General features: G+C 34.7%; 2 protein-coding genes across 4 annotated transcripts in view; one reads left to right on the plus strand and one right to left on the minus strand.

Moving 5' to 3' along the window:
- Positions 1–16,790, minus strand: part of LOC123672630 (nephrin-like) — a 516,260-nt gene that overhangs the window by 112,400 nt on the left and 387,070 nt on the right. The gene's annotated exons all lie outside the window — the stretch shown is intronic.
- Positions 14,828–15,431, plus strand: LOC123672646 (40S ribosomal protein S7-like). Its single transcript, XM_045606844.1, has one exon. The coding sequence runs from the start codon at positions 14,844–14,846 to the stop codon at positions 15,414–15,416; it is 573 nt and encodes a 190-aa protein (XP_045462800.1). The 5' UTR covers positions 14,828–14,843; the 3' UTR covers positions 15,417–15,431.

A 16,790-nucleotide genomic window follows, 5' to 3' on the forward strand; every position in this document is an offset into this window, starting at 1 on the left:
GAAATAGAATATTGTGCAACAAGTGAGGAAAGTCCAACTTTTCTCGCGAGTGTGGAAAATTGTGCAAATACACGAGCGAGAAAAGGGCTTTCTCGCCGTGAAAAATAATATTTTCCATTTTCCTCAGTATGGGCAATACATAGTTTTGAAATTGGGTAAGCTATGAAGAATACGCTACTTTTCATAACAGTTGTAGGAAAATACCTGTTTTCTTGGTTGGAATCTCTGAATCGTTTCCGTAATTAGAACACGACATCTGGAATAACCTAATCATAGCTCAAACACAATCGGCAACAACTGAATGCGACTAATAATTCAATTTGGATTTCTGATATCCAACTCGGATTAAATTGCAAGCTTCATACAGTATATTCTCAACAGCTTATTGCACTATTCGAAGCAAAATCACCAATCAAAAACGAAACGATCAATCAAATCATGTGAGGATATTTCCAGATTGAAAAATTACAGAAAAATGGCGCCATTTGAACAATAAAAGTATTTCCTTCATGACAACGCACCGGCTCAAACCTTCGACATTGCCACGTCCAAATTTGTCGAATTAGGCTACAAACTGTTGTCCCATCCAACCTATTCTCCAGATTTGTCACTCGACGTCAGAAATTAGAGACGAATGATGAGGTTATAGCCGCGACCGAGACCTTATTCGCAGACCTCCCGCAAACGTATTCTTCAGAAAGTTCAAAGAAGTTGTAGAATCACTGGGTGAAGTGATTCGAGCTAAAAAGAGACTATTTTGAGTAATAAGTCGCCACTTTCAAAATTTTGGTTTTCATTCATAGGCCACCCTCGTAGATTGTTAATTTTGTGTGGCTGGAGGCTCCCTTGAGCCGGAGGCCTTCAGCAATGGCCGACCTGCAGATCTGACCAGAACTTTCTCTAGCTTGAACCTAAGTAGCCTATTTTTTCCTTGCTAAATAACATAATGAAATGATATGACTTCGTGAATTTATCTAGTTGAAAAGCAGACGATTAATTTTTGGAGGAGAATGAATTTTAATATTTCAACTGAAACGACATTTCTTTTCAGCAATTCAATTCGAACGAACGGTATCAGACAAAAATTACATTCAAGATTCGCTGATTTCATTGAAAATAAAAGTTTATTCCATAAGAAAATATTCTTATACTTATACTACATTTGCTGAGGAATGAGATGCTCAAATGATTGAATGAGGGTTATGTCGGTATAGTGAGATGTAAATTTACAACCCTTCAAATATTCCACTGCACAAAACCAAGTAATGATATTGAAGACTTTATACGAGTATGCAAATGTAATATATGTAAGAGTAATGGTCGAAAACAACAAAAGGAAACGTGGTCTTCATATCCAATATCAACCCGCCCTTGGGAGAGATTAGGAGTTGACATACATTTATGCTAATGACAGTTATTTAGTAGTTGTTGATGCATATTCAAACTGGCTCCAGCTTCGTTTAATCAACGATAAGGCCATTAATTCAATAATCAATAATTTGTAGAGCATCTTCTGTGTATTAAACTTTCCAGATAATAATCCAGATTCAAAGCTTTGAATTGAAATTGAATCTTTGTCAGAGAATGAATATATTATGAAATAAAAATAACTAGCGGTCTTACTTACCATCGATAAGTGAAAGTGAAAGAAATATGGTAACATATCGTAAGAAACCAATGAAAAAAAGGATAAACATAATTGAAAATTTCATATTGATCGCGTCATAAAAACTTCAACAAGAACAAGAACCACTTAAAATAATTCAGACTATGTTCTTGTTTTTTCACGTGGTATCCAATTTATTTTGTCGAAATGAGTGTTTTCAAATATGTTGAAAATTTCTTTGATGTGGCTTATATTTAATTGATATTCGTAGTAGATAGTGAGTAGAGTTTAGTAATCTTACCTGTTTGAAATTGTATGCGTGAAATACCGATGTAGAAAGAATTTCATAACTGTCGAGAGATTAGTTAGCTATGATCTCGAGACAGGAATGAAATTTCCTACCGAGGTTTGTATACTATTGTATATCTGTACCTGTATAGTTACCGTTGCTACGTAGTACACAAGCTAATTTTCCTCAAAAAATTATCAATTTTTTGAATTAAGAGAACTCAAAAGGCTTTACAGGCCACGCTCTAAGAACAGGTGCTAGGTTTCTTGTCAACAGTGGTGCAAATGTACTCCAATTAAAAAGGCTTGGAGGATGCAGTTGATAATACAGGGAAAAGTGGAAGGCATGAGGGGACCGGGTAGAAGAAGACATTCATAGTTGCACAATCTCAGGAAGTGGTTTGGCCAGACATCCATACAACTTTTCAGAAACGCAGCGAACAAGATTAAACGTGCCATGTTGATTACCAACGTCCGGAACGGATAGGGCACACCAAGAAAGAGAAGGGAAGATAGAAATTTAGTACTTTAGCAGAAGGTTATGTGGGTAGCACAATGGAGAATAAAACCGAAACTGCCAATATGATATCCCAAAGTGCCATGTCTACGAAGCCTTTGCAAGTAGTTCACAAACCTCATTAATTCAACAGCAAATTAATTTCTTGACCAAAGAGAACTGTTGGAGACGCCAGCGCTGGTACTGGCCTGAATATTTCTATAAACACTTATAATAATTCATATTCAAACATTATTTTCAATAAGTGATTTCTTGTATATTTGTCAATGTGTTGTAATATAAAAAATAATCATCTAGAATAGATAAGAAAAATATAAAAGATCACAGAATTTTAGAGAGCGGAAAATGAGGGTGGGAAATGAAGGCGGCAAGTAGAGGAGTGTAATATGACGTTCAATGACGTCAGTAATGACAGCATCGCATATAGGGTTGTAAATAAACTATATTTCCAGCTTCAGTACACAACATAAAATTCGAAGCATTTTGAATAATATATCTAGATTCGAATTTTATAGAAATTAGTGAAAAGCATAGAAATAATAAGATTGACGGAAGGACACTGCTCTTGTTCTAGAAAGCTCGATTTTTCTGTGCTCATCATCAAATGAAACCATAGAAATATTGAGACTCTTAGGTAGAAGAAGGTTTTTGACCGTTTTCTCTTAGTTATTTTGAAACAAACCATACGATGTTATATATTTTTGAAATCAGGAAAAATTAAACTTTCATAAAATGGCACATAAATCTAGTGTTTCCATTTGAAAAAACATAACTTTGGATCATAGCTTCGTAATTAAAACCCTTTTGAAAAGACGAACACGCCACTGGATTCTACTTAAAAAAGTGCCTGTAAAATGTTTTAATTTCAAAGCTCTATCATCAGTATTAGCGGAGATATAAATGTTTTTCGATATCGACATTTTTCCAATTTTCGCTTATAACAAGAAAACAAAAGAAGGTGACCAAAAATGAATACTATCCTTGTTAGTTTCTCAGAAAAAGAGACCGAGAAGGGGTATCAGATTTTGTCTATCTCCTCTGGTTTAAAAGTTGTAGTGCTAAAACATCGAAATTTGCCCACCCTGTACATGAGACAAGACTCTGCAAACTCTTTGTAAACAGTGTAAACTGTCATTTCAAAAGGGAATAAAAAAGAATAGAAACATATTCATCTTGTAATTACTGATGGAGTCAAAATTGAAGAGGAACAGTAGGAGCACCAAACATCATACATATTTACCTACTCAATATTTCTGAAAAAAAACTGAGAAAAATCTATGAGTCAGATTCATCCAGTGAATTGAATAATTCTGTTTTGACTAATTTAACGTTTATTAGTCACAAGAGAATTGGAAAATTTCATCGCCATATAAAAGCAACCGCTTTCAGTGGACACCAATTTTGTTTTCGATATATATGGTATATAAATGATATATTTCCGTTTTAGTTCCTATTGAATAGATATCTTAGCAATAATTGAACACAAAATCTGTTCAGTAAATTAAACTTTTCGGAGCATTAAAAAAATTCTCATCCCCATTCATATAATGGAGATGAATATCCGGAAGGTCTAAAACTTCCAAACTCCCAATGAGCTGAAGCTCGATATTGCTCAGTCACATGATGAAAATTAATGTATCTTGCCGAATTGGGTCACTGTAATTTGGCTCAGAAAAAAGCGATGATTTGTGGAAGTACGTCCCCATGTAATTATTTTTTTGTCCTCTTCCATAAACCTTCCCGTTATTGAGCACTCCCAATTGCGGGGATCCAATTCAAGCGAGCGAATTCCCACTATGCCCTAAACAGAAATTCAATTCCGTATCGCAAAGTTCCGTTTTTTCCAATAGACATTCCATGAAGTTTAAGTACCCGGTGACATTATATTACCTACCCGAATTCCAACAAGTTTCTGCTCCTAAAGTGTAGAAAAAATATGTGATATGTTACTTTGGGATTTGCCTTAATGGGTGAGTATTCCCTGAGGATATTGCGGGAAAGCTTTTTAACTAAAAGTTTCAGAGACAAACATGTACCCTGCAATGAAGTGACAGAAGGTATTGTGGTCGGGAGGTTGTTTCTTATGGCAGAGTTGAAGCAGCTTTCGGTTTGAAAAAAGTTTATAGAGTCAGCTAATCCAACATTTATTCGTAGTCGATTCGTTGTCCGAATTCTATTCGACACATCTTTCTGAATTCCATTATTCCAGTTTGATAGTGATACGTAAAAAAAAAATTCGATGGAACTATAACCGATGCCAAGATCAGGATAGTAGATGATGATGATGAGGGTAATTTATTAAGCGAAATATTTGATGTAATCATTTATTGATTAGAGAGTCATTATCAACCAATTGATAAATTTAAAATTTCTGAAATTGTTTATTCAATTGTAAATGTCGATGTGTATAAGTATTTCAAAAAGAATAACAATGAAGAAATCTATGACTACCTTAGGTAATGGCTTGTTCTGTGAATCCTCACCAGAGCAACCGATACGTTTAGTTAGTTTGTAGTTTCTTACTTGCAATTTTGTTGAGGTAGATATACACGTGGTAAGTTTGTAAATTTAATAATTCCGTTGAACTATAAGGCACTGATGACGAAAAATTGTATTATTAAATACAAAAATTCCGAAACGTACGTCTGTCTTTATGTTAATTTAGTTGTTCAATTTATTAACCGTTTACTCAATTTGTACAATTTTAGTCATTTTGAATTTTTCTTTTGGTTGATTATTAAATTTGTCATTTTTAGAATTGGAATATATTCCAAGACAAAAATAAACTGAATATATCATACAGATATATTATTGTGAAGGATTAGACACAAAGTTGTCAAATTATTTGATTTATATTTGATAGTGAATTTCCATCAAGTACCGAATCCATTTTATATATTCAATATTTGATAATTTATTCATGCTTTGATAATATAATATATTTTAGCCATAAAAAAAATACATAATAATTGGTAAAGGTAAAAGATTGAGAAATCAAGAAATTAATTTGCCATATACATTTATTGAAAAACCTGAAGTTCGTTAATACTGAACTGTTCACATGGACTTGCCTGCTTCTGATTATTGAAATAAATTATCATTGTGATATATTATTTCTAATTCAATTTCAAAAGTAACGTGAAACGTAGCTTAATAATTATTTTGACTTAATTTAATGAAAAATATATGAAAAAGAATTCGAAGAATTAGTTCATTGAATAAGTGTTGAATTCCTTCCTTTTTTATAATAAATTTTTTTATTTCAATGAGAAAATGGCTATTACTATAATTTGACGTTAAATTAAAAGTTATCAATAATAAGGTTCTACCTCATTTTTGTTTCTTCTTATTATTCAGTCTTTTTTAATATTCAGGTGATTCGGAGAAGGTGAAGTGAATTTTGTTCTTTGTTACTTTTTTTCAGATTTCTTGAAATTTAAAGAATTGCGATTACAAAAATTGCTCAGTGAGTAAAAATTTTAATAATTCTGAAAAGATTTTGATTTGAAGAAAAATGCAAAATTAGATACAATTAGGAAGATATCTCATAGTGAAAAAAATTACAGACATTTGCATTGAAAGAGATCTGAAAATCTACAACTATTTTCAAAAGTTGATGAAAATGATGAAATTGATAATTTAGAGATAAAGATATATTTAAATTTGATTTTTCGGTATTATATTCATTAGTAATTTCAAGATTTAGAGTTTATTCTATTATTATATCAAGTTGATCTTCAAATGCAGTATATCCATGTACTCCCTTCAGGAGGATCAGAATTAGTGTTAAGATCTAATGTGTCTATCTTTTAAAACGTTTCTGTTAGAAATCTTTATGGTTTATATGATACTCGCAACAAATCATAGAAATTAATTACCGTTTTAGAGATATAGAGTGGAGTTGCTGTTTCTTGAATATAAAAATTACTGATAAAAACGTTTAAGAATTTTTTGAATATCTCGAACAGAAACTAAGATACACCGAAATAATAGAAACAGCATTTTTTAGAAAAGCCCTGTAACTCGAGAACGATTCGAGAAATCTTCAATCTACTTTGTGATATCTAATTATTACAAAAAAACCTTTCTCTAAGTGTTATAGTTTCCGACATGCTTTCAGTGAGCATCGAATTTAGGACACCCTGTACACAGTGAAAAACTAATAAGGAAAATAAAACGCACATACCAATTCTATACATCTTTATTCAGCCTAATATTGTGAGTACGTCCTTTTTTACGTTTTATTTTTTTCTCATAACGCAAAATTATTACCAAAGGTTTGTTGTTTTTTTCATCACAGATACTTTCGAGATGGGAAAATTCGGTGTTCTTCCTCGAAATCAGAGATACATCTGATCGTTGAAGGCTCGAGGGCTTTCTCGGCGATGGCTCGCTCTTTGTTAAAGCAGGGCAATCGTCGTGGACGATTATGAAAGGCCGAACAGTATGAGACTCTTATCTCACTAAACCTAAAACCTAATCAGCTGCTTGGAAGTCAATGACTCCTTTATACCGATTTGAAAAGGGTTAAATGGAGGGAAATGCGATTGTCTGTCAACTTTGCAAGCATTTAGAAGGGAAACATTGGCATAACAAGCATTTTGCGGAAAGAATCATAGTTCAGTGCTCCATTCACTTCTGGTCATCGAAAGATTCGATTTGGAGTACAAGCTTTGGACGCTTGCATCTGATGGAAAATTTGTCGAAGTCGAGGGATTCTCTGACTTATCTGTTAAGGAGGTTTTCCGCTTTTCCAAGAGTTCTTCAACGGTGGAAGGTTCGCCTCAAGATTGAAATGGGTAATGCGAAAAAAAAAATTGGGCGTTGAAGGCGATCCTGAGGAATTCTTTTGAATGATCTGTAACTTGTTAAACTTTGTTTCGGAGGGCGCTAAAGTCCAACACGTTGAAGCGTTTACGCTTCAACTGTAATGTATTACAGTTGAAGAAAAAGTCATTGTGAAATTCTCTCTGAATTCCGTCCTATAAACGACCATGGAAATTATATGCAAAACCTGCTATATTCATAATGATTTTCAAAAACATAGAATATTACATTGCATTTAATTCTCTTTTTCTTTGGAGAATATATATTAAACTGTAAGAGTACAAATAGTTACACACAATCTGAAAATTTTTGTATTTACGACAATGTTTGTGTAAGGGAGAATAATGGATTTCGAGCGATTCCGAAATATCATAAGATTGCACGTCAAAATTGATGGCTCAGTCCATAACGCAAGACACATATGAATTCATTATAGATTTGTTGATTGATTTGTACCTACTTCGCTAAAATTGTGCTCTACTTTTCCTTATATGTATTCTATTGATTTTCCTCTTCATTTTCTTGAATTTTTACTCTTCTGAAACACCCGAATTATTCATCGCTTTTTTCTTTCCACTTTCCACAAAGTTGGAGCTGATAACCCGCACCAAAGGCCCCGTGAAGAGCTGAGATTTGTACCATGGATGAGTTGTTCTTCAAAGTGATGCCCCATTCGGTCATAATCGTTGATCGCAATTTTCACATTATTATTTTATCACATTATCAAATATTTCACTATCACTCCAGCTTCATACGAATGCATATACAGTCAATTTTCAGCTATAATACTGAGCTATTCGTCTTCTTCTTTCTTCTTTCTCAACCTGTACTCGTCCACTCCTGGTCATAGGTCTCTTTCAACCGCTTCCATGTCTCCTTATCCTGTGCTACGTTTATCCACCTCTTACCAGCAATCCTCCTAATATCATCCACCCACCGTTTTTGGGGGCGCCCAACACTTCTTTTGGTTTCTCTAGGTCTCCACACCGTTATTCTATGAGCCCATCTGATCTCGGACATTCTTGCCACATGACCAGCCCAACTCCATTTCATCTCTGCCACCTCCTGAAGAACGTCTCTGATTTTGGTGCGTTGTGTGATGCACTCGTTTCGTATTTTGTCACGGAGAGAGATACCCAGCATTCGGCGTTCCATAGCTCTTTGAGTTGTTGAGAGTTTATTTGCGAAACTTTTAGTTAGACTCATTGTTTCCAATCCGTATGTTTGCACGGGCAGTACACATGTGTTGTATACTTTGCGCTTCAAATTTATAGGAATCGTGTTGTTCTTCAGGATGTGTCCTAGTTTACCGAAAGCTGCCAATGCCATCCTTATGCGTCTTGGAGCTATTTGACTTTCTTTATTATTCATACAAATTTATCGAAAAATATTCTGAATATGCCTGCCACCTTCTCTAATGCGAAGCCTACATCGTTTTCGAATAAGATCCGCAGCTTTTTGCAACATTCCTCGTCGTTGTCTTCTTCTTTCGATAAGCTTGTCATAATCATGAATTGCGATAGATATTCATCATAATTTTTGAAACACCCTCCGAAAAAAAAAATAGACAGGTGTAAGGTCGGACTTCGAGCGCACCATCTCATCAGTTCAAATTCTCCTATTCATGAATCTGCATTCATTCTGTAACTATTCTATTTTTGTGAGCTAGACAATCTTCCATTTAAAACCAAATTTAAAGCCATTGGCAGAATTCAAACGTTCTTATCATGATTAGCCATATATTAACCCCGAAAACTCGTGTTGGTAATGAATCGAAACAGTTGCGTGTAGATTATTATGGGCCAAAATATGGGACTTGTGGAAATTAAATATTCTAGAGCGTGTAAAGGTCGCCTAGTCGGTCCAGAATATTTGCTCAAATCCCCGAGTATAATTGATTTAGGTACTTTCTACAAAATTGAACCCTACAGACATAATCTTGTTCTAACAGTCTTGAACAGGAGTTAGATAGAATGGCTGAAGACGATTCCTTTTCAGAATGTATTGAATTGTTTGGTGATTTAACCCTTAACTTGTGACACTCAAATAAGTAACGTTATTGGAGTCACGAATTCTGTGTAACTCCCCCATTTATTGAGAGCGTTTTGACAAGAAACAACTTTTCTCAGGGATCAAAATCGAAATATGAGTAATTCAACATAGTATTGAAATATTTATTCGATAAAAAAAGTTCAAAAAAGTATGAAAAACATTCTTTGAATGTTGAATAGTTTTCAATAAACAAGAAAAATAAATTTAACAGTCTATGTATTTTGTGGAATCAAATGAGATATTAATACAGTAATATGAAAGAGTTGTAGAGGAAGGGTATTCTGGAGGAAATCATGGTTCCCTATTTCTGCCATCACCAGGCGTTGAAGAATTATTTACAGTAACATTTTGAGCAAATTCGTTTTGCATTTCGCAGTCTTCGCAGTATCTATCCCTCCTTTTGTTAAATTATTCCACGCAATGGTTTCGGGTTTTTTGATTTGTTAATTTTTTGCTTTGGTGTGGTGCATATATGACAGCAGTAAATCTGCCTTATATTTGTTTCGAGAGTGGAAAACATTTTTTGGAACCACATAAACTTTCTTTCACTTGACGTGTTCTCCAAAAGCATATTAAACACTTTTCTTCAAAATCGGGATCCAAAATGTTACGCGAACCAAACATAGTCGAATCTATATTATGGAGCAACCACCCTTGTCTGAGTTCCCGCTCTTTGCAATGGGAATCAATCCCTATTCCGCCCTTAAACTCTTCTACAAAGTGCCAGTACGTTTCAACAAAATATAAAAAAAACGTTGCTGTCTTATCGAGTGGGAGAAAGATGCTCAAGTAATATTAATAACTTTGATTATATTTGAGAAAGCAAAGACTCTTTACACAATTTTATGTGGTTCCTAACCTCAATTAATAATAAATTGATAATAATATTACTAAGTGTAATAAAAACACCATTTTTTACAGAAAAAAATGCTAGGCCAGTTGAGTAATATATTCAGCAATACGTAATAACATTTTATTGGAAAAATCAGAGGTTTGTGTTTAATGTGAATTAAACATTGAGGAATGTTCAGAGGAAATCACATTTAAATTCAAATTCCATGGAAAATTATTAGGGAGCAGTTATCGACCTCATGCACTCAATACCATATCTAGGCCAAATAATGTGCGAAATTTGCAGATTCCAGCAACTCCGAAAGGCGGTCAATGACGAAAACTGTGTGTCGTCACAATTAATATAAAAGCCATACTCATTGTAATTCCCAACAACATTCTTTTGTTCAAAGTTTCGACGTTAATAAATCATTTTAATTCCACCGCGAGTTTTACTTGGTTTGTAGTGGATTTACAACCCTCTACTCACCACAACTTACTCACTGCTACTTCAACGGAGTTACGAACCGTTGAAGAAAGTAGAAACATATCTTCAGAGGATAACCTCCTAAGATACATGGTCCTTCGAGCTAACACAAAAACGACCAGGGACTTTGGAACTTCAACCACTGCACCCCAGAACTACTAGTCATTGGATTTACGACCCATTGGCACCAGGGACTTTGGAACTTCAACCACTGCACCCCAGAACTACAAGTCATTGGATTTACGACCCATTGGCACCAACTACCAGGGACTTTGGAACCACAACCACTGCACCCCATAACCAACAATCACCAGTAATTATCTTTCCTATCACATTTCATCACTCATTCGAACCGATCCTGTAACCTTGTTGACAAGCTGTGGAATTAAGACTGCCCTTGAACTTCTGAGCCTGGTTGTTCAGTTTGTCGAACAAAATTCCTTCTCATTCGAACCGATCCTTTAACCTTATAAATCAATCCTCATATAACTAGACTTGACTAGACTTAGACTACTTACCTAATTCAAAATGGAAAACATCGTCGCAGATCAGATCAAAACGGCAGAAGTCATCAAAAGAATGCATACCAACATGAAGAAGGACTCCCCCTCAAGGAAAAATGCAGAATACTGCCAGAGAAAAATGGGCCAACTGAAGGAAGAATGGAATATGTTCAATGAAGCGCACAAATATTTAATAAAACAAATACCAGAAACTGATGAATATTTCACGAAAGACATATACGGGCAAGCAGAAAAGATATACAATCAAGCATTGTCCCACATTATAAAAATACAGGAAAAACTTCGAGACGACCAAGGAATTACAGAAGAAAAAGAAACGATGAACCAGCGACCTATGGATACGTTACGAAACAAACTAGAACTTCAAATTGCGGAATTCCATAAGCAACTAGCCAAGATTTGGACCCAGTACGAAGCCAATCAAAAAGCCTACCGCTTTCAGAGAGAAGCAGTCCAGACTCAATGGAAAATCATCTCGGAGTCCTTTCAAGAAATCCAATTAAATAATATCGACATGAGCCAAGATCCCTTGTTTCAAGAAACTTATTCAACTGTACATGACGAATACGAAGAAATTATGAAGAAATTCGAAGACGATGAACAACCAGACAGAACTTCATTACAAGGACGTCCCAATCTTCCAACATTGCCTACAGTATCAATACCAATATTTTATGGGAACTACGAAGCATGGCCAGCATTCAGAGACATATTCCTGCAACTCATACACTACAATAAATCAATTGGGGATGCTGAGAACATCCAACATCTAAAATCCAACGTTCAAGGTGAAGCCGGTAACTTAATTCAACATCTTTCGAACACTGCGGCGAACTATGCAGGAGCATGGTCAATAATTCAGGAGCGATATGAAAACGAAAGAATTCTATTTCGCAAACGCATGGATGCCATAATCCCAGCCCATCCTCCAGCAGGAATCAGTACAAGGACTAAAGTTACTTCACGACGTGACAAAGGAAAATCTGAACGCAATCGAAAACATGGGAATCAACGTTCAAGAATGGGGTCCGATGATAACGCATCTCCTAGAATCCAAAATGGACCCTGAATCCCGCCGTGTGTATGAGACCACCTTAAAGGAACCAAAGAAAATACAGAAGCTAGAAGATGTACTGTCTTTCATAGAACGACGATTCCAAGCGTTAGAAGGAGGCAAAACACCAGCTAAAAAATGGGAACCGATTAGAAAGCACCATCCTTTCGAATCAAGAAAGTCATGGTCAGCTAACACAGCTCACCTACAAACAACCAAATGCCCATTATGCCAAGCAGGTCATGCACTGCGAGCCTTCCAGAACTACTTAGCAATGACCGTGAAGGAAAGACTAGACTACATAATTCAAAGCAAAAGATGTCACAATTGTCTAGGACCACACCGAACAAGTTCTTGTTTAAGCAAAGTAACGTGTTTCAAATGCAGGAAGTACCATCATACAACACTTCACATATCTACTACTGGCAGCTAAAGTCGTGGAACAAACAACAAGGGTGATCAATCAAACTGGAGAACTACAGCAGCCACTTTTCGCCCACAACAGAGTACCCAATCCGAATCGACACAATTTACAACACAGAGGAACATCAGCAACAATGGACAAAATAGTTCCAATATGCAAATGGTACGAAACGAAACCATAGGGACGATCAACGGAAATAATGCCTATATCACTACAGGAAATAGAGAATCTCCGAAAAGGCAGAGGTTTGTAAAAACCAAAACTTCAATCTTCAGTTCTCTTTGGCCGAACATATGACATATATATAAAATATGAATTAAGTTTTTGTGTTGCAACCATATATTTGATTATTTTGAACTTAATCAGCGTATTTGTCCAGTCATTGGGTTATCTGAGTGTTATAATGTAAAATTTCAATGGAGAATTTTTAGCGTGTCATCTTTCACCAGTATTGATTTGCGAGAAGACTTGAAGCCCGTTAAATCATTAAAAAACATAGGAGAGACAGCGAGACAAATACATCATTATGAAAAAACATAATTGTCCTTCTTTTGTTTTTATGCTTATACAAAGAAAGAATGAAAGTACTCATAAGTATCCACACAGAATACAAACGAATGTGTATAAGGTAAATGAACCTCTTACCGCATCTCATTAAGAGTTGAACCATCTTCGGCAATGAAGAGGGTGGCTGAGCAAGGCGGTTAATTGCGAGGTTCCATATTTTGTTTCATTAACAAGATAAGTGAACGTTCAGCAAGAATGTGTCAGAGAATACGAGTTTCTCGATATCGAACAGATTCAAGAGTTAGTGGTTTCTTCATTTCGTTATGAGAAGTTTAAGGGCAGTTTAGAAGCATTTTTCGGGAAATATTGCATTATGTAGATCAATAATAATAATAATAATAATAATTTTATTTAATCCTTTAAGACACTACATGGTGTATAGGACAGGTCACAATAAGAAAACTAAACAACTAAGGAGTCACATAAAAATACTCATTTACAGAATAGAAACCTTTTTTTAAGAGGAGGTTCTTGATTTCTTTTTTGAACAATTTTAAATTCAAAGACTTCACAGATGGTGGCAAATGATTGTATAACTTAATACTTCGGTACAATGGAGAGCATTCAAATTTATGGGTCCTATGTTTAGGTAATAGAAAAATTTGCGTATTTCTAGTTACATAATTATGATGACTTGATAATTTCATCCATTTGTCTTCATTTTCCTTTGCGTATAGTAAGCATTTGAAAATGTATATCGAGGGTAGGGTTAAGATTCCATTCCCAATAAAGACTGGCTTACAAGACGCTAACATATTGAGGTTGAATATTGTACGTAATACTCGTTTCTGAGCTACAAAAACTCTGGAGAAGTCAGGGCTACTTCCCCAGAGCAAAATGTTATAAGACAGATGGCTATATACCAGGCTGTAGTATACACTCATTACAGAGGACCTAGGTAAAACATTCCTAATTCTAGCGATTGCAAACACTGAACTGTTTATTTTTTTACATAATACGTCAATATGAGTAGTCCATCTTAAATTTTTGTCCACATGGATTCCAAGAAATTTAGTTGTTTCTGATGTTGTGATAGTGTTATCCCCACATTTCAAACTAAAGGTACTAACTTCATTATTTTTTATAGAGAAGTAAACGCATACAGTTTTATCAACGTTCACCATCAAATTGTTTGAGCGGCACCAGTTTACAAATTCCCACATAATAAATTCACAGGTACTCCGTATGTAGATTAAATACGAGATTAATTTAATAATTTCTATGTTGAATTTTTGGAAGTTTGCTATGGTTTACTTATCTCGAAGACCTTGAATTGATACCTTCCTTCAATCTAATGATAGTGACAAGGGAATTTGACGTTCGGAATAGAGTTCTTGTAATGTTTTCAACAAAAGATCAATCGTTGATCCTTCAGAGGAATTTCTAGGTTTCAATATTACTATGAAAATTTGGTTTATTTTAAATCGACTTAGGACTGGTCATGGTTGTTGTAATAGTATGCTCTTCAAATGACATTTTATTGATATCCCACTATGTGAGTATGGTGTAGAAAAAACAATTGACCCATAAATTTCATGGTGATTTCATGCTCCATTCAATTTCAAATCAATATAATGGAAACTAACATGTATTACTCCTTTCTAGTTCTTTTCTTTTTTGTTTTCAGATTTAATTATGAAGTCAAAGCCTTCTCTTTGATGTCACGATGGCTAATAAAATAGTTAAAGCTGGAGGTGCTGATCCCGATCAGTTTGAGTCCCAAGTGGCTCAAGCTTTATTGGAATTGGAACAGAGCTCTGATTTGAAAGCTCAACTCAGGGACCTCCACATTACTAAGGCTAAGGAAATAGATTGCAACAATAAAAAGTCAATCATCATCTATGTGCCCATGCACAAACTAAAACAGTTCCAAAAATTGCAATCCGACTTGGTCAGGGAACTGGAGAAGAAATTCAGTGGAAGGCATGTAGTTTTCGTTGGTGAACGCAAGGTTTTGAATAAGCCCACACGTAAAACTAGGACTAGGAGCAAGCAGAAGCGCCCAAGATCTCGTACATTGACTGCTGTGTATGATGCTATATTGGATGACTTAGTTTATCCAGCTGAAATTATCGGCAAAAGGATACGAGTGAAGTTGGATGGTTCTCAGCTTATTAAAGTTCATTTAGATAAGAATCAACAAACCAACATAGAATACAAAGTTGATACTTTCTCCTCCATCTATAAGAAGCTGACTAGAAGACAAGTAATCTTCCAATTCCCAGAGGCATATTTGTAAAATATGTAATAAACAAAGTCAACCGTTGGTGAAGAGAAATGATGGAGAAGATTTTGTTAGGATGGAGAGGAAACCTTTCAATATAAATAAGTCAGCTTATTCTGCAAACAAATACACAAACCAGTCACTACGGGGAGACAGAGTTTTTGCTGAGGTTTTTATCTGTTCTGTTGTATCATACGTTGAAATCTATGAAGCCCCGTTTACGTTTTCTCTGTTAATATATACTGAGATTACCTTTATACATGCTCTGTTGTTTGCACTTGATAATTTTTAGTATTGCTCTTTCTCATAAGAACATAATATATACAGGGTTGAGTTTTTGACTTGTACATATATTTCAACCGAAGTTTCCTGAGATCAAGGGAAACCCTTTTTTTCTTTACAATTTTTGCCGATTCGGCTCGGTTGAAAAAATTCAGTCTATTGAAAATCCATGAAAAAAAAATTTTTTTAGTTTTTTCTCAAAAATGGAATGCAATCAAAGAAAATCATTTTTGGAATATAGCTTTTTATTGCTGTGATGAATCTTTTCCGAACATAAAATTCCATCAAACTCCGTTCAACTCCAAATTTCCCGCTAGACTAAGTGAGAAAAATAAATTGAATCGGAAAAAAGGAAAAATGTGTTTCTTTCGACCTCAGGAATCTTCGGTTGAAATATATATATATATATAGATAAAAGTCAACGACTCACCCTATATATTCATTCAGAGCATTATTATTCCAGTAGCAATTAGTAGAGTTACTAACGAATGAAAAAACCAATTCCTTATTTTCGAAAAAGTGGTTTCTAACTTCGAAGTTTAGGGATACTATTTTTCTATTATAGTTAAGTTTACGAACGAAATTTTTTGTGTTACAAATAGTCACTAACGGCGTATTATCGAAAGCATAAGAAAAATACGAAATTTTTGAAAAAGTGGGTGCTAAGTTGGTATTTCAGGGATGCTATTTTTCTATTATAGTTTAGGTTACAAACGAAATTTTTTGTTTTACATAGAGTTACTTACGAATTACTATCGGAAGTAAAAGAAAAATAAATGTGGGTGCAAATTTCGCATTTAAGAAGTTATATTTTCCAATTATAGGTTAAGTTACAAACGAAAATTTCTGTGTAACAAACAGTTACCAACTATGGATTTTCGAACTGATTTTTTTTTCGAGAAAAATCGAAAAAAAATCGTTAAGTTAGCACCACAGCGGAATGCGATATTTTTCTACCTGTATTCTTGAGGTACAAATTTGTGTTTCAAATGGTCACTAACGAGTTACTAACGAATGCAAAAAAAAATCTTAATTTTCGAAAAAGTGGGTGATAACTTCATACTTGTATACCATCATGGTCCATGGGATAAAGTTTCTTAAAATGTT

Source organism: Harmonia axyridis, chromosome 1 (assembly GCF_914767665.1).
Source record: "Harmonia axyridis chromosome 1, icHarAxyr1.1, whole genome shotgun sequence".
Classification (NCBI taxonomy): Eukaryota; Metazoa; Arthropoda; class Insecta; order Coleoptera; family Coccinellidae; genus Harmonia; species Harmonia axyridis.

Coding starts and splice junctions, on each gene's coding strand:
- LOC123672646 (XM_045606844.1), top strand. CDS start 14,844: ATGGCTAATAAAATAGTTAAAGCTGGAGGTGCTGATCCCGATCAGTTT.